The 19250-nt window shown below is 37.4% G+C and overlaps 1 protein-coding gene across 1 annotated transcript; it reads right to left on the reverse strand.

Annotated features, from left to right (window-relative positions):
- Nucleotides 1-507: 507 nt before the first annotated feature.
- TFAM (transcription factor A, mitochondrial) lies at nucleotides 508-16723 on the reverse strand. Its single transcript, XM_055308954.1, has 7 exons — nucleotides 16459-16723; nucleotides 15814-15932; nucleotides 14292-14362; nucleotides 13727-13876; nucleotides 10978-11073; nucleotides 4626-4682; nucleotides 508-4136 (listed from the first exon to the last, which is right to left on the reverse strand). Exons 1-7 carry the CDS (start codon nucleotides 16557-16559, stop codon nucleotides 3990-3992), a joined length of 741 nt encoding a protein of 246 aa, XP_055164929.1. The 5' UTR covers nucleotides 16560-16723; the 3' UTR covers nucleotides 508-3989.
- Between the last annotated feature and the right edge of the window lie 2527 nt (nucleotides 16724-19250).

The raw sequence follows: 19250 nt of genomic DNA on the forward strand, positions 1-19250 counted from the left end.
TAATAAATAAATCTGGACCCCTCCCTCCCCGCCATCATGTAATCTCACCCAACTCGATGCACAAAATTTCCAGTATAAACAGGTAATTTAAATAGAACTTTAGAGATGGATATAACCAAATCAAGCTTTTTTAAGGCTGGTAATTCTCAGTCATATAATAAAAGGTCACTATGTCAAAATACACTCTGTGTTCTTCCCATATTTTATACAGGATTTGTGGAGAAGGAGAAATGAAACTTGAGAAACTCTAAATTCATTCAATAAAAGCAAAAAAGTAAACTCAAATATTTTGTTGCACATCCCATTAGTAAATCAGAAAAACATTTTATATGAGGGTGTTTCAAATGCTGTTAAAGTGAAAAAAAAATGTTTAGCTTATTTAAAATTCTTGTTTAGGGTCAATTTTAAGTATTTAGTTCCTTAGCCAGTAAAATGTTTTTTAATCTTTTAAATATATTAGGAAATGGTTTTGTATTTTATATATTCTCCATTAACTATAATCAATAATTTAATCAATTATCCAAAGTACTTTATTTGTGAACAATGTTAAGAAACTGATGAAAGCAACTTTGTATGATTATGCTTTGTTTTACAAATTCAAAGTAATAAATATGTTCATTTTCTTATTCTTTCCAAAGGTTCAATTTATAAAAAGCTATTACTGCTTTAAAATCTCAAAACACAGTCTGTGCTTAGTAACACTTTCAAATTTGTCTCTAAGAGCCTGGTGCTATGAAGAGAAGGAGGGAAGGTGGTTGGGGACAGGAAAGAAAGGAAGAGAATATTCTTAAAATGAATGTTGATAAAATTAAGAGGAATAATGGGTACCATCAGTTAACTATATAAAAACTTCATGATGTTTTAGCACAACCTGGTGGTGATTATTTTAGGTACAGCAAATCTCAGGAAAATAAAATTTTCTAGTGACTTTAAATCCACGTATGGTAATACCCTTTTAATACACAAATTTAAATATAGACATTCAGAGCAACCATAAAAACATATCCCTTATTCTTAAAATGGCATTTCGAAGAAAGGAGTTAGCCAAAAACAATAGCAAAATTACATGATTAGAGTAGGCTGACTGTGCACACGATATCCTTTGAGTAAATGTCAGAAAGTAAAATAATCACAGTTCTCTATTGTCATCAAATTATTTTTAAAACCTAATTTTGGTACTCCTATGAACAAAAGTACAAAAATCTCTTTATGATGAACTGCTTAGAACAATATAAACACTACTGTTTCGTTTCTTCAGCATCTTTCTCTCTAAAACTCTTCTGTACTTCCTATAGCAATTACTTTGTTGGGGCAACTTAAGTCTAAAAAGGCTTTATGTGAGTGGCCACTGGTTACCGATGTAAGTGCTTGTTCTTTTTAAGAGAAACTGTATATTGTTCACCTAGGTGGCATTTGGCATTTGGCATACTAGTATTCAGCATGTACTAAAGTTTATTAACAAATGTGTGGGATAAGATTATTCTAATATTTAAAGTATGAACAGTAACATTCTTTTAGAAACAAAGCAAACCTAATAAAATTTGGTATTATCAAAATCTTGTTCTGCTCTAGCTCTTTCCATTATTCCATACTTTTTCTTCCTATATGAGGGTAAAATACCTGAGAACTTACTAGATAGTGAACCTCCCAATATATTTAGGAAGATTTATTTTGAATGTGTTAAATGTGTTCAGTATAAAATAGCATACATAGGTAAAATGCTACAAGAGCTTAGAATGTAATTGCAAAGATGTGTTTTGTACATTTGTCAAGTATTTACAAAATTCCTTTCTCTATCTCACTCATTCTATAATATTCACTACCAGCATTGACTCCCATGTGCTCCCTGGGCTCATTTGAAGTACAGGACACAGTAAATTATTTGACTGATGACTTTCTCCACTCTCCTAAAGGTGGTATATAATCAGTATCATTCTAGATGCCTCAGGGAGTTAGGGCTTAATTCTCTCCCGGAAATCCAAATAAGAAAGACTGATACACAATAGCGTACCTCCTCTTCTTCCCCAAAATACTCTAGCCTTAGAACCGTAGTATATATATTTTGTTTTCATAGTCTATCTATTTAACTAATGGCAGACTGTCCTGTATTTGTAACCACAGGGGACAGTTGTTTGAAAACACCCAATTTTATACATTTAAATCTTATTCTCCCTCATTATATTTTTCTTTTCAGTCCCTACCTTTGTCAAGCTCAGTATACATCAAACTCAGTATACATAACAAGTCACCTTTTTTGTGACTTCTTACTGATTTTCTAACCAGAAACAACAAAAATCTTTGAAGGTCTTCTGGAAATTTAGAGGCTACCTACCATTTCTTGATCTTAATATAAAGCACATACAAATTTTGAGTTATCCTGTTCCTATGAACTCATGATGAAAGATGAATGATTTTCATCAAAAAGGTGGTATGGATTTTGAAAACCTTTACTTGACTCTCTTAAGAGGATAAACAAATGCTAATAGTTGATAAGGGTTTTGTGATACGTGCTAACTGGAAAATTCTTAAAGTTCATATCACTAAGCCATAGCAAATACTTTTAAAAGAATCTCATTCCAGGCTGGAGGGACCTTTTTTAAATTATACTGCAATGTAATTTGAAACTAAAGATAATTTTCCTTGCTAACACTGTGGAGCAAGTTTGCTTAGCTTCTTCAGTGGTTTGACTTCTTTCCTCTTAAGCTAATGGTGACAAAGATCCTAAAACAAGAATCTCTTGAGTTTTAAAGAACTATCCCAACACATTTATACATTGGAACACTAGTCATACTACTCTATACTATAGACCACAGGCTGACAAACTTTCTTTGTAAAGGGTCAGATAGTAATTATTTTAGGTTTTGTAAAGATGTAGTCTCTGAAACAATACTCAACTATCACTGTTGTACAAAAGCAACTACAAATCATGAGTAAAAGAGAAAGTATAACTGTGTTCCAATAAAACTTTATTTATGGACACAGAATTGCGGGTTAATTTTCTTAAAATATGCTTTCTTTTTAATTACTTAAAATTGTACACAATCCTTAGCCTACAGGCCATGAAAAGCAGGCAATGGGCTGGATTTGGTTCATAGGCCAGAACTGGCTGTGCCTTGTATGGACAAAAACGCTTAAATTCCAAGTCCTCAAAGACTTTTGTTTTTTAGATCTCTCATTTTAAAGCTTATACCAGACAAGTTATCTACTTTCTGGATAAATATACTCACATGAAAAAGAGAAAATAATTCAGAATACATATCTCTACTTAAAAAAAAAAACAAAATCTGCAAAATGAATGTTTCACCTTAAAACATATAATTAGGAAACGTTTAAAATTTTTATTCTATGCAGTATAAAACAATATGCATAGATTTGGTACATAATTTCTTGGTTTGTACTTTAAGACAATGAGGAAAAGGTTTATAAATTTCTCCCTTTTATAAAAAATTGCAACTGAAATCAGCAATTCCTTGCATGTACAACCATCAACTCTGAATATATGAATTATACCTAGGAATTGGAATTTACCTAGAGGAGTTGTGGGTGCTCTTTTAAAATGTACAATTATATCACAGAACACTATGACTTCTACAATTTGGGACAGTTTTGAATATGAAACTCCTGCCTCCATACATATAAGGAAACAAGAATACTCTTTCCAGTCATCAAGTATAAAAAAAACTTCACAGTCTGATTTACCTTTATCAAAGGTAAAATGATTCACTGCTACATTTCATGGATTATTTTGATCCTCAGTAGTTCCTTAACACAAAATACATTTTGCATGAACTTTTATCTGTTTGGGTTTTCCAAAGCAAGATACTAATACAAAATGAACTGAACTGACAGAAGTCCATGGGCTAAAGAAAAAGGAATTAAATATAAAATGTCCACCAACTTTATCCTTTCTAATTTTCAACAGCGTCAGGTACTGAGACCTAATTGGTGTCTTATGTCTATCCATTAAGAACATAACTCAATCTTCTATTTTAATTCTCCTCAGTGTCATCTTTTCCTTGGTGCTTTACTGAGCGACGTAGAAGATCATTTCGTCCGACTTCCAACATCTGTTCTTCCCAAGATTTCATTTCATTATAATAACGAATTTTATCATCATTAGCAAGTTGGATATATACCTGAGAAAAAGTGTGACTGTTAAAATGATTTCTTTAGAAGAATCCTTTACAATTAATATATGGAATGTTCCATATACTCTAGAAATCACCTTACTGTTCTACATGTATAAAAAGGGACTGAAGAATGTTTTTTTGAGATAAAAGATGCGAAAAGGGCCAGAGATAAAGATTTTTTTATGAATTAATAAAGTTGGTAAAATTTTAGGGCTTGGGATATGGGAAAGGAGAAGAGGCAAGGAGTAATCTTTACTGAGTAGAGTGAACACTAAGTTATGAGTGACATTGTTTTAAATACCAATTTTATTCGCAGTTAAAAACTAGCCAAACTATTTCTAAGGATATAAAAATAATATTAAAATACTTTAACTGTGTTACTAATGGTACCAAGTACCATTACTTGGTACTTGTTTTCACATAAATCAAGCCTTGCCCTAGTATATTTCCTCACAGGTATTCTAACTAGACACTAGAAACTAAAACCATACTTACTTGCTTTTGAGAACTAGAGAGATTTTTCCAGTTTTCATTTATAGTCTTCAGCTTTACCTGTAAAACATATGTTTTAAGCACCAGATACAGAAACTTCAGTGGTTAAAGTTTTTACTATTATCCATTCTAAAATCATTGTAAAATCTCAGATATCAATAATCACAAATTCTCATCAGCCTTAACTTTCTAAATAAAAACTACTAAACTGTTAAAACATAGAAAAAATGACTGAGATAAGGATATTTATCTTTTTTATTGAGATAAAATCAACATGTAACATTTTATTAGTTTCAGGTGTAAACCTGATTATTTATTTGTAAATACTGTGAAATGATCACCACCATAAGTTAACATCTGTCATAATAAAATAGTTACAAAAGTTTTTATGAGAATTTTTAAGATCTATTCCAGGTAACTAAAATATGCAATACAGGGCAGCCTGGGTGGCTCAGCGGTTTAGCGCCACCTTTGGCCCAGGGCATGATCCTGAAGACCCGGGATTAAGTTCCACATTGGGTTCCCTGCATGGAGCCTGCTTCTCCCTCTGCCTGTGTCTGCCTCTTTCTCTCTGTGTCTCTCATGAATAAATGAATAAAATCAAAAAATAAAATAAAATATGCAATACAGGGATGCCTGGGTGGCTCAGCGGTTGAGCATCTACCTTCAGCTCAGGGCATGATCCCAGGATCCGGGATCCAGTCCCGCATCAGGCTCCCTGAGAGGAGCCTGCTTCTCCCTCTACCTATGTCTCTGTCTCTCTCTCTCTCTGTCTCTCATGAATAAATAAATCTTTTAAAAAATAAAATATGCAATATGGTATTATTAACTATAGTCACCATGCTGTACACTACATTCTCAAGACTTATTTAAAATTAGAAGTGTGTGTCCTTTGACCATTCTCACCCATTTTGAGCCCCAATCCCAAAATCTGGCCAGCACCAATTCATTTTCTGTATATACGAACTTGGTTGTTTTGTGGTTGTTTTCAAGATTCCAAATACGAGAGATCATACAGTATTTGTCTGTTTCTGATTTATTTCACTTAGGATAATGCCCTTAAGGGCCATCTGTGCCATTGCAAATAGGAAGATTTCATTCTTTTTGATGGCTAAATATTCCACTGTATATTTGTATATACACACCATAGTTTCTTTATCCATTTATTCATCGATAGACAGTTGGATTGCTTCCATGTCTTGATTATTGTAAATAATGCCCAATGAACATGGGGGTGTAGCTATTTTTCTGAGTTACTGTTTTTGGTTACTTTGGATAAATATCCAGAAGTAGAATAGTTGGATCATACGGTAATTCTATTAATTTTCTGAGGTACCTCCATACGATTTCTATAGTGAGCTACAATTTACATTTCCATGAAACATGTACAAGGGTTCCCTTTTCTCAGCATCATTGCCAACACTCATTATTTTTTCATCTTTCTGATAATAGACATTCTAACAGGTGTGAGGTGATATCTCATTGTGGTTTTGATTTGCATTTCCCTGATCATTACCGATGCTGAACCTGCCCGTTAGCCATCTGTAGGTCATCTTTGGAAAAATATTTATTCAGATTCTCTCCTCATTTTTCAGTTGGGTTGTACAAGTCCTTTACATATATTAGATATTAAGCCCTTATCAGATATATGATTTTCAAATATTTTTCTCTCATTCAGTAGGTTGCCTTTTTTTTTTTTTTTAATTTTTTTATTTATTTATGATAGTCACAGAGAGAGAGAGAGAGCCAGAGACACAGGCAGAGAGAGAAGCAGGCTCCATGCACCGGGAGCCCAACGTGGGATTCGATCCCGGGTCTCCAGGATCGCGCCCTGGGCCAAAGGCAGGCACCAAACCGCTGCACCACCCAGGGATCCCCCTAGGTTGCCTTTTCATTTTGTTAATGGCTTCCTTTGCTGTGTGGATATATCTTTTTTGACTCAGCAATATTAATATTTAAGTATAAACCTAAATTCCTAGGGTAGACTAACTTCAAAGACTACATTTTTCTTTTTTTTTAAGATTTATTTATTTATTCATGAAAGACACAGGGAGAGAGACAAAGACATATGCAGAGGGAGAAACAGGCTTCCCGCAGGGAGCCCGATGCAGGACTCAATCCTGGATCCCAAGAGCCAAAGGCTGATGCTCAACCGCTGAGCCACCCAGTCGTCCCCAAAGACTGTTTTTATTTCTTCCCTGTATTTTAATGTTTTATTCTAAAATTTGTGCCAAAGTATTTAAATGTAGCCATAGGAACAATACAACACTAGTTCTTAATTCTACTTAGCTGAACTTAATTTTATGACTTGGAAAAAGTCATTATTACCTCCCTTAGGCTTGGTTCTTCATTTATAAAATAAAGGGATTCAGGGAACCCATGGCTGGAGGAGAGGCAGAGAGAAAAGAGTCAGCACCCCTCATATACCTTGTGCTCTTGCTCCCAGAAAGCAGAAACTGAAGAAATAAATGAATGGGTAGAGAATGAGGGACAAAGGGAGACACAGAGGGGCAGAAGGCAAGTGTGAAGGAAAGAGGGAAAACGGTCTGAAAAGTAACTGTTTAAAGCCAAGAGAAAATCATCAGTGATTTGAAGGAGAAGCAGAATGAGAATAATGAACTTTACTGTTCTGAACCCTAAATTTCTTCCATCAACAAAAATGGAGGTACCAGAGAGTATGAGACTACATAACCACTACCTTTTGAACATTTTAAAACTTACTTTTATAAACACATCTAATATACTCCAGGAAAGTTGCTCATTAAATAATTGCTCTGTTAGCTCTGGAAGGAATTGCTTTAATGCTCTCAAGTCTTGGGGATCCCTGGGTGGCTCAGTGGTTTAGCGCCTGCCTTTGGCCCAGGGTGCGGTCCTGGAGTCCCGTGTCGGGCTCCCGGCATGGAGCCTGCTTCTTCCTCCTCCTGTGTCTCTGCCTCTCTCTCTCTCTCTGTCTATCATAAATAAATAAATAAATCTTTAAAAAAAAATGCTCAAGTCTTTCTCTAACTTTTTATTTATATTTATTTTTTTTTTTTTTAATTTTTTTTTAATTTTTTTTTTTTATTTTTACGATAGTCATACAGAGAGAGAGAGAGGCAGAGACACAGGCAGAGGGAGAAGCAGGCTCCATGCACAGGGAGCCCGACGTGGGATTCGATCCCGGGTCTCCAGGATCGCGCCCTGGGCCAAAGGCAGGCGCCAAACCGCTGCGCCACCCAGGGATCCCTTATTTATATTTAATCCATAAAGTTTTATATTCACTGAATTAAACAATAATTTACGAAGCTCTATCCCTAAATGATCTGAGCTCTCACCTAAATAAAATAATCCATTAAAGAAAATTAAAGAGACAGAAAGATGTTTACTCCTAAAAGCTATTAAACATCATGTGTCCATCATGTGAGGACACAGTGAGATGGTACCAGCTATGAACCAAGAAAGATCTCACCAGTAGGCAACAATTATGATGCCTTGATCTTAAACTTCCCAGCCTCCAGAACTGTGGCAATACATTTCTACTGCTCATTTTTTTAAGAAAAATAAACGAATAAACATTTTTAATGGCATAAGCCTACATGGACAAAACAACAGGAAAGAGCACTACCAACACAAAATTTTAGAAGCTGAAAGCCAGGTGGAGAAATGGTAACTGACTTACCTAACCAGTAAGGCAGATTCCCAAGCTGGCATTGGGGAAAGCCAAAAAAGCAAACCGGTCTATAATGCAGAATTCCCAAAAAGCTCAGGAATTGGCAGCATCAGATAAGAACAGAGGTGAAAGTTGGACTTAAAATAGGAGACGACTGAAATTCACTTGAAAAGGAGATTAAATCCCCACCATGGGCAGATTCTAGGATTTATCCTCTCAAAAGGGCAAAATAGAGCTATTCTGTGGTTCCCAGGTATAGCTGGAGCCAGTGGTGCCATACTGAAAACGAGGAGATTAAGTAAAAATATATACAGTATCCCAGAAAGAAAAGCAAAAGAAGCTACAAGAAAGCAATACAGAAAGGAAAATGAGAGGACCAGCTCAGAAGACTCTCTTTTAGAACAGAGGAAAAAAAGGGGGGAAGGGAAGAAAAAAGAAAGGAGATCACATTCTAACAGTCAAAACTGTTTTATATTTCTCAAAAGCAATACCAGGAAGCTACAAGAGAAGAAGGTATATTTTTAAAATTTTGAAAGAACATGATTCCTACCCTAGAATTCTGTGCCCAAACTAGCAAACAAATGTAAGGATAGAGATTTTTTCAGACATGCAAAAAGTCAAAAAAAACCTGATCTCCCATGTACTCTCACTGGGGAGATGCTATAACAGAATCAGTAAACCAAGAAAGACAACAGAAGAAGCAAAAGCGAGTGTCAACTGTGCACTAAGCATAAAAGGCCACAACCAAACTGGAACAAATCAGAGCTTCACACTGAAACCAACAGAATAGTGAATGCATCTAAATGCATTGAAAGCTGGTGAACACCTAAGAGTTTAAAGCTAAACTACTGATAGTATATAAAAAGCTAAGGAAACAGAAACACAAAATATAATGAACTTCGGTAGGAATGAGTTTTGTAAAAAAGGAAAAATAATCATAGCAAATGGCACAGCTTACTATGACTAACATTTACATAATCACAACAACATAGTAGATACTGACCTAACCAAAATTATAACTATACTGGGAGGCAGGGGAGTGGAGACATGAACAATGGGATGAGGAAGTATTAAATGTTGGTCTTAAATAGTGGGAGGTAATACCTAAAATATAGATAATGCTTCAAATTGGAAAAAATCAAGAAGTAACAATATAAGGTATTATTTAGAAATATGGAGGTAAATACCACAAGAATGAGGTAACAGTGAAAGGGTTCTGCTTCTGGAGTAAGCAGTATGACAGGGCTATGAAAACTGGTCCCTTTCATAACAAGTCTTATTTTGATTCTTTTAACTGTGAGGATGTATAACCACTATTTTTTAAATGATTAAAAATGACAATTGCATTAATTTTAATTTCCCAGGATAGAGTCCCTCAGCCATTAAGCTTTCTGAGTGATTCTAAGGTGCAGTCGTCTGAGTTGAGAACTACAGATTTAGAAGAGTTCTCTAGCATTTAACTTTCTTATACTGGTAAGAAAACTAAATCCTGGGGCGCCTCGGTGGTTCAGTCAGTTAAATGTCTGCCTTCAGCTCGGGTCATGATCCCAGGGTCCTGGGATGGAGCCCCACATGGCAGGGAAGGGGGGGGGCCTCTCCCTCTGCCCCTCCCTCCCCACTCATGCACACACATTCCCTTGCTCACTCGCTCTGTTCTCTCTCTCTCAAATAAATAAAATCTTAAAAAAAAAAATCCAAAGTAAGTCAGTGACTGAGCAAATTCCAACTAAGAAAATAAACAGGCATGTATTTTAGTAGTGTAAAGCCATAGAAGCCAATTTTAAAATCCCAAGGAGTAGGGTACCTGGGTTGCTCAAATGGTTAAGCATCTGGCTCTTGATTTCAGCTCAGGTCATAATCTCAGGGTCCTGGGACTGAGCCCCATGTCAGGCTCCCTACTCCCCCCTTCCCTCTGTCCCTCCCCTCATGCACTCTCTAGAATAAACAAACCTTTAAAAAAATAAAATCCCAAGGAATAAATCAGTGAAAGTATATAGCCAGGGAAGTCTGTGTCACATATACATTAATCGAATGTTCAACAGACTTGAGAAATTAACTACAGATCCAAATAACACAAAATGTGGCAGATTGGCAAAAGCCTTCATCTCAGATTGATAAAAGAATTACGGATAGGGATCTGAACGCTTTTCTTACCTATCATATTATAAAAGAAAAATACGATTGCCCATTTGAAGCTTCTAAGGAGGAAATAAAGAATAAGTCACAGCAGGAATGACAAGCTTTTTATTTTGACACATTCATATGATGGTATTCATGTGTATAGTACATGCCCATGGGCATCACCGAAATTTTATTAAAGAATATAATATGAAGCAATGTTATATTCAAATCTCAGTATAAAACACTGTTACTCTACTCATTCTTTCCCAGTGATTACAAAATAGTTAAGAATTGCCAGATAAGAAGTCTCCAGAACTTTTTCAATTTGAAAATGTTATTTAAATTTTTTAAAATTGCCTATACATATATTGGCCACTAAGTACTCAAATTAATTGTATGTGGAAAGAAAAAGGGTTTTCCTTTAAAAGAGATACAAGAAAGAGGACCCTTATTTGTATAAAGTACTTATTTATAATAATTTACTACTGTTCTTTACCTCCTAACATATGCCATCCCTACAACTGTCTAAATATTTTAAAAATCAAAATAAGCAAATATTTAAAAACAAATGGGGTTCTGTTTTACCTGTGATGTACCATCCTTAGTTTCCTGGAACCTTTCAGCTATAAAAATGTTATAAGCTGAGCGAGGTCTTTTCGGTTTTCCAAGCATTGTTAACTCCTGAGTAACAAAAATGGAAGAGTTAAGAGTTTTAATTTCTGTGAGACTTAACTTTACCTACAGAAACTTTATTCACTACTATGCATTATGGAAAGTTTCTGTAAGTCAGTGTTATGATTCTTATACAAACTACCTGTTCATTCTTAGGATGAGAATTTTTTTGATAGCACCAAGGTTTGAGAATTGTAACAGATTTTAGGAGTTCTTTTCCATATAAAAACACTTCCTTTACATATTATTTTCATGGTCTCCACAAATGGAATAACTAAGCATATATGTACAAAATCTTTTTTAAAGGTTAAAACAATCTCAGCTTCATCCTTACAGGACACTACCATCTCCAGGTCACTACATGCCTCTACCAGAACTCATGAATACTAGACTACCTATTTAATAAGGTTGAGCATCTGACTTCTAATTTCGGCTCAGGTCAGGATCTCTGGGTCATGGAATAGAGCCCCGCATCACGCTCCACACTCAGCATTGAGTCTGCTTGAGTTTCTCTCCCTCTGCCTGCCCTCCCACTGATTCACATGTGCTCTTTCTCTCTCTCTCTCAACTAAATAAATAAATCTTTAAAGGAAATAAAAGGCAGGGGTGCCTGGGTGGATGAGTCAGTGAAGCAACTGCCTTCGGCTCAGGTCATGATCTCAGGATCCAGGAATCAAGCCCTGCATTGGGCTCTCTGCTCACTGGGGAACCTGCTTCTCCCTTTTCTGCTCTCCCTGCTTGTGCTTTCTCTGTCAAATAATTAAATAAAATCTTTAAGAACAATAAATGAATGAATGAATGAATGAATGGCTTTAACCTATGTTTTAAATGCAAGAATCAGTTTTATCCACAGGGAATATAAAACACAGTGATTTCATTTTAATTCCAGTGTATTTGTTACTTCTGATACTTATATACAGTCCCAGCAATCAGTGGCCTAGTACTGAGTATCCTGGGGAATCAGTACAGGTATGGGATTCCTATACTTAGCAGATTCAGGGCCAGGAAGAAAGTATCAGAGGAAAAAAAAAAAAAATAAGTGCTAACCTCTGCAGAGCTAAAAAGTGAGAAAGCTAAAAGAAGAAACAGTATAGCAGTTTACTCCATGAAAGAGGTAAGGCTGAACCTGCAGCAGAGGAGATGTAGGACTTCAGCTGGTGAAGAAGCCTTTTGGTGAGTGGAGAGCGAAGTACAGTATCTGTTTGAAAAATAGGGGTGCCTGGGTGGCTCAGTCAGTTAAGCATCTGCCTTTGGCTCAGGTCATGATCCCAGGGTCCTGGGATCGAACCCCGCATCAGGCTCCCTGCTCCTGCCAGGAGTCTTCCTCTGCACCTTCCCCTGTTCATGGTCTCTCACACTCTCGCTCTTAAATAAGTAAATAAAATCTTTAAAAATAAATAAATAAATAAATAACAAACAATAAATAAATAAATAAATAAATAGAATAGAATAGAATATGAAGACAAGAAGAAAAAGGAACAAAGAAACATACGAAAGGAAATCCTGTATCACCTCCCAATCCTCATTTCTGGTCCTTCCCACTCTTAACACTGAATGGATGCATTAAAGAGGAAGGGAAAATAAAAGAGGGAGAATAAACTTTAATACTCACACCTCCAAATACCATCCCTAAGCAGACACTATTTCTGTTATTATCTTTCCTGGCTTCCTTCTACCAACTGAATCAGAAGACTAGATGACTATCTAGGTTACCTACTATAAAATGGGTGAGTCCTCAACTCTGGTGCTAGGAGGACTTGACATTAGAGTCAGGGAGAGAAATGTTGGCATCACATTAAACTCTCAAATCTATTTTTCTAAAGACATAGTTTTTAACGCTAATGACCATTTTCTTTCTTTTTCTTAAAGATTTTATTTATACATTCAAGACAGAGAAAGAAAGCATGAACAGGGGGAGAGGCTGAGGGAGAGGGAGAAACTGACTCCCCAATGAGCCAGGAGCCCGATCGATGCAGTGCTTGATCCCAGACCTGGAGATCATGACCTGAGCCACCCATGTGCCTCTTATGACCATCTTCTATAGTTTAAGTACTAGACCAGCAAGCTGACCACCTCATACCTAACACTGGTTCCATACAAAAATGTAGTCTATCAAGCAATAGAATTTATGTTGATTAATAACCTTAAGCTGGGAATTACAAATTTGAACCATGTGGGGTTTTTAGTAAGGAAAAATAGAATTTCATCTTATAGGTACTTTTTCCTCGACTAGATTCAATAAGTCACTTCTCTCTGATGCGTTAATGAATTCAGTCTATTCAACATTCAGAATAAAACTCACCATTACTTATAAAACAATTCAAATCAGTAGGTTATTCTAGACAAGACCCAGAAGAAAAGATTCTTGTTACTCCTGATTTGGCTGTTTCCTGACTCTGTTCATACAGCTTTCATACTAGTCCTAACTACGTATCTTAAATTCAGATACATCTGAAAGTAGTAACAAGGGTTTCAAAGACAGACTCAACGCCAACTAGTACTAGTGGCAAAAAAGAATTATGTCGTTATTTCCTAAATGGAATATGCCTTATGACATTCTACCATTTAGGGATATATATCAAAATAAGAAAAACTCGCCTATTCATACTTATATAAATTTGAGTCCTTTGCCAAAGGAGAAGAATATTTCATTGATACTCACTCTTTTTTTTATTAATGCTTTCTTTTTTAGACGTTTTTGCAGGATTTCTTTTTCCAAAGACATGATCTGACTTGGAGTTAACTGTTCTTGAATTCTGTTTATCTCTTCTTTGTATGCCTGCCAGTCTGCCCTGTAAGCATCTTCATAGATCTATAAACAAAAAACTCAAATAAGAAGTCAATAAACTACTGCTGATAGTAGTACATAATAGCACACCTGCCAGGGAAAGACAACTGCATGACTTCATATAAAGATAGACTGAAACTCCAAGTGGAAAACGTGCTCTGGAATCATATGTATATGGATTAAAAACATGTATCTTTCACATACATGCTAGCCAAAGGCGAGAGTTTAACAATTAGTCTTCAATTTCAGATTGCTGCCAAACCCTCCGTCACCACTGCCATATATCCATATTCTAATCATTTATGTGAATCTGAAGGTGTGAAGTTCCTTTAGAGATAATGGGTGTTAAAAAAAATTTGTTTTGATCCCTCAAAGGACATGACTATTGTTCTTAACTGCAGAATAGTTAGTCAGCAATGCTGAAAACCAATATGCTTACTTTTTTCTCTGATTCAGGAAGTTCCCTCCAAAGTTGGGCGATTTTTCTAATTAGTTCTGAATTTTTTGCATCTACAGATTGGAATAAAATGAAAAAGGTCACAATTTTGTCTCAGGATTAACTTCTAAAGACTTCTAGGAAAGCATAATCCATTAGCTCTAAGTTCTATTACAGATGCCTCTATACCACACACAACTTAATACAATGATTTAGGTTTTCTTTAACCAACTAATTTAAATATGATAATTCATATTTTATCAAACATTCTTAAAATCTGTTATCTAAACAGTAAGAAGTATATCACATACCCACCAAATAGTCATCAAAAATTATTTGTTTAAGCAGTTGGGTAATCAACTTCTTCAAGCTCTTTGCTTTTTATTTCAAACAAAACTTTTTTCCCAGTCTTTCAAGAATTATTAAGTTTATAAAACCTGACTAAACAGTAAAATACAGTTTTGATTCATGTAACATCTTGTATTTCAATTACAGAATTACTACTTGCAAACAAACTATTCTAAAATCAATTCATTCTTCCCCATTTCCTTCCTCATCTTAATTGGAATGCCGGGGATGTATGTAAACATTTTAACAAACCACTAAGTTTGAACTACCAAATTTTAAAAATGTATTACTAAAACATGTCTCTTAAACCAGTTTTTTATAATGTGAGAATTTTCATTACAGCTCATTTGGTTTTCACAAGTGCCCCATGAAAGAGCTTTAGAAATCATAAACAAAGTTGACTATTATTAATTTAGTTACTATCTTTATACCACTATAGCCCCAAATGAAGGCCCACAGCCCTTCTATGGAGCCAACAAACATCCTACCTGAAAATCTTTCTTTTTTTTCAGGAATGCAACCAATTTACAGTGAAAAAACTCTTAAAATTAGCAGCAATTTGTTTACAGCTTTAGTTTACAAAACATATCCACATAAGTTATTTCATTGCAACTCCATTAACAATTCCCTGAAGCAAGAGCTGAGAGAGAAAATGATTCATCAATGGTCCTCCAGGCTAATGGCAACTAGATCCTCAAAATTCAGTTTTTCCAGCCTTTTCCGTGGGAGCTTTCCACTCCACATACTGCTATTTCTAAAATACTTTCCATTAAATAAGTCAGAAGGATAAAGTCAATGATACTGTAACAGCGTTGTATGGTGACTGATGGTAGCTACACTTGTGAGCACAGCATAATGTAGAAAGCTGTAGAATCACTAAGAATCACTGTTGTACATCTGAAACTAACGTTAATACTGTGCGTCAACTATACTTCAATAAAAAATATATACGGTAATTTAAAAAGAAGATAAAATATCTTCCATAAGCTCTCAATTATTTTAAAGGGATTTCTACTTGGTAAAAAATGTCATACTTCCTATCTTACGTACCATAAAAGTAATGGTTATGTTTCCGCAGTCACCGGATGCTTTGAAAATGCGTATCAAGTTTGAAGTTTAACTGCTTAGTGACCTCTTTATCACTTCAGAAAAGAGTAAATGCTCCAAAACTCCTTACCTGGGTTCTGAGCTTTAAATATGGGTAGCTGTTCTTTAGAAAATCGAACGTATGAAGTCAGAGGCTTCTTTGGGTAACAATTCGCGGTGGATGAAAAACATCTTGGTACATACGCAAAACTAGGTACAAAGAAAACAACCGAGATCAAGTATTTAAGTACCAATATTCATTTGTATATGAACACAGATCCCAGATGAGATGTCATCAAGATGCTACAATGACACCGTGTTAGTAACATTTAAAACCCTGTCCTAACTAGAAGGAAGACCTGCAAAACTGAAGCATCAAAGCTCTTATCTACGCCTCCTCGGAAGGGCAAAGTGGAGGAGAGCACGTATACTTCAGCTCCTGGGCCCTGCCTCCTTAACGCCCGTACTGATGGCGGGAGAGTCTTGGCGCGACTTCGCAGAAAGCTCCGAACCGGTGCTACAAGGTTGGACAGTGCAGTGGGACGGGGAGGAGGGGGGGACGGCGGAGAGGGGCGGGAAAGACTACTGGAGTGAGGCCTGGTCTCAAAGCCACCCTGGCAAAGTCGAGGTCTAAATCAAAGGGCCTAGACCTCCTAGGAGGGACAAAACGTACACACTCCAACCCCAGGGCGTCCTGGGCGCGCCACCTCCCGAGGTGGCAGGCGAGCGGTCCTACCTGAAAGGAGAGCGCAGTCGACTTCCACAGCCCGCGCAGAGGTCCGCTCCGGACTTTCCCAGGGCACTCAGCACGCTCCACACGCCCCGGAAAAGCGCCATTGCACCAGCCTACGACGCAGCGACCGAGCGCCAATCTCGTAGAGCCCCGCGGCGCCGAGAGAACAACTCCAACAATGAACACTAGAACCCGCTGGCGACCCTCTGCAGTTTCCTCTCATGCCCGCCACTAGCGAGGCACCATGGGAAATCCGCTAACATCCGGTTGGTAGTCGGGGGCGGGGCAAGGCAGAGTTGACGCAGGCGCCGTAGCGGCTTCCCCGGTGGGCGGGGCTGCAAAGGAGGAGGAGCTCGGGAGCGGAGAAGGGAAACCGCGACCCGGCTCGCCTGCGGAGGGTCCTGGCCTCGAAGGGGCGCAGCTGAGCCGCCTCTGATCCCGGCCCCCACCCCTCCGCAGTCGGTTCCTCCGCGGGGCCGGGAAGCTGATGGAGGCACTGCGGGGGTCTCACCCCGATAAGGCAGTGCTGGCTGGCGTCCGCCTGTGACGACCGAAAGGGCTAGTACGTAACAGACAATTTCACTGCGAGGACGCGGGGTAACTGCGCCGCCCGCGCTACTCCGAGGTCAGGCTGGCGGGTTGTCGCGGGAAGAGCAGAGCCGCGCAGTTCAAGGCGCAGCTGGAGCTCAGGAGTGCAGAAGTACTACTGGGGCGGGCGTAGGCGAGTGGCAAGCGGTGCGTGCTTTCAGACCTACAAGTGCAGATGTCCTTGCCTTGCCGCAGGGCCTGGTCTGTGTGTGTGAGGCCCATGAGTCTGTTTTCAACAAGTTCCTCACGGTTTAACAAGTTCTGATGCCAGTGGTCATGGGACCACATTTAAAGCAATCCTGATCTCGACTGGCCCCCCATCCACGGCAACTCTCCCAGACTCAGTCTTCAAGCCTGACATCCAACCCTGCGTAATTTGTGGGGAGGAGACTTCGGCTGTTTAGTTGTGCAGAGACTCTAGACCCAGCCTTAACGTTAAAGTTTGATCCCGAAATATTGCATCCCCTCTCTAAGATTCAGGTGAGGATGTTGGACTATAGTTTTGCCAAAGTCCTGAGAACGTGTGACAAATATGCCTTGAAATATTGATTGATACGCTGTACAACATTTTCTGTGCAGGCAATAGCATGAAAAAGACTGGGAAGACCTAAACTAAAAGTATCTAAGGATCAGCTTTTACATTCCAGTTATTTCCAAGATAGCCACCTCCTGAAACAGCCTCTGTTGGGTAGCTATAGTTATTAACTCTTAATTGAATAATTGAAAATTCTCACCCCTGTAATATTAAGCTGAGAGTCATCTGCCTTTCTGTGGCTTTGAAACATTGGCCATTTGCTGCTACAAAGGACTAAGCCCACTTCTTCTAAGTAGTAAGTAAGCAACTATCACTTTTTCTATCTTTTTCTATTCTTTCTATCACCTATTCAGGCTCTCAGGGTTGAAAGGAACCTTCCAGGTCATCTGTTCAAACTTCCCATCTTATGGAAGAAACGGGTTTTTTCTGATTTTGTAACTATGTACAAGGCCCCAAACTCAGGTAAAAGACAAAATAGTTCCCCACTCCCAGTAAAGTCTAATGAGAGAAGCAAAGAAATCAAATATACTGCCAAGATAGAGGTAAGTATAGGATACACTACCTTATAGTTACATTTTACCTGAATTCTAATATAATTCATTTCTCTGTATTTTCTAGAATGTTTTTGTTCTTTCAGATGTTTGATAAGTTAAACTTCTTTTGGATATTTAAAAAATCTTTTTGTTGTTTTAAAGTGTCATTTTGAGGGGCGCCTGGGTGGCACAATTGGTTAAGCAACTGACTCTTGGTTTCAGTTCAGGTCATGATCTCAAAGTCGTGGGATCAAGCCCCATATCTGTGAGTTAAGGACAGAGGGCCACAGAATCAGGCTCACAAAAATCCCAAAAATGTGGAGTTGAAAGTAAACCAGAGATAGATAAACCAGACCATCCTGTCCCATGTGCCAGAGGTGGGGTCTTGTTATAACAGCTACTTGTGACCAAAAAAGAAATACCGGACCCTAAAAAGGAAGTAAGCCATTAAAGAGGTTATCACTAGTCCTTACTCAATGGTGATATCAATAGAGATAGATGTTAAGTGGATTTAGGTTCCCTTGTTGGCTTTCAATAAAAGACTAACCCTACAAGCCCTCAGTGGCAACTCTGTAGGGAACCCCTCACTTCTGAGAGCTTTCTCTGTATCTTTACTTAATAAACTTCTATCACTTTACTACTCTCCAGTGTCCGCGAGATTCATTCTTTGACTCCATGAGACAAGAACCAGCTCTCCCATATCTTGGGCTCCACACTCAGCATAGTCTCTTTCTCTCTGCCTCTCTTGCTCATACGACCTCTATCACTAAAATAAACTGTTTAAAAAAATAAAGTGTCATTTTGATAAATCTTGCTGTATAGGTCTTATAAATCTGATCTATATTTGTTTTCACCAGATGCCAATATCCTTAACATTCACTTACATTGCAGTGTAATTTTATTTTATTCCAAATGCAGCATTTGCAAAGAAACTATAATCTTACCTACTTACCCAAACTGTTTTGGAGCAAAAAGGCATATGATTTATATATATTTACTTTATGAAACATGACTTGCCACAACCTTTCCCAGAGTTGTTACTTTTTGTTTTAAAAGTTTATCTACTCTCATGACTTCAACTATTAGTTATACCCTCATGATTCCTATATTTTATATTGAATCCAGACCTCATTTTAGTT

The sequence above is a fragment of the Nyctereutes procyonoides genome, unplaced genomic scaffold (genome assembly GCF_905146905.1).
Source record: "Nyctereutes procyonoides isolate TBG_1078 unplaced genomic scaffold, NYPRO_anot_genome, whole genome shotgun sequence".
In the NCBI taxonomy this organism is placed as follows: Eukaryota; Metazoa; Chordata; class Mammalia; order Carnivora; family Canidae; genus Nyctereutes; species Nyctereutes procyonoides.

Excerpts from the sequence above, each read along its gene's own strand:
- TFAM (XM_055308954.1), bottom strand. The coding sequence starts at position 16,559 with ATGGCGCTTTTCCGGGGCGTGTGGAGCGTGCTGAGTGCCCTGGGAAAG. Across the intron at positions 15,933-16,458 it reads CGACTGCGCTCTCCTTTCAG|TTTTGCGTATGTACCAAGAT; the intron begins GTAGGACCGCTC and ends CTTTGTACCTAG. Across the intron at positions 11,074-13,726 it reads AAGCATTAATAAAAAAAAGA|GAGTTAACAATGCTTGGAAA; the intron begins GTGAGTATCAAT and ends TTTGTTACTCAG.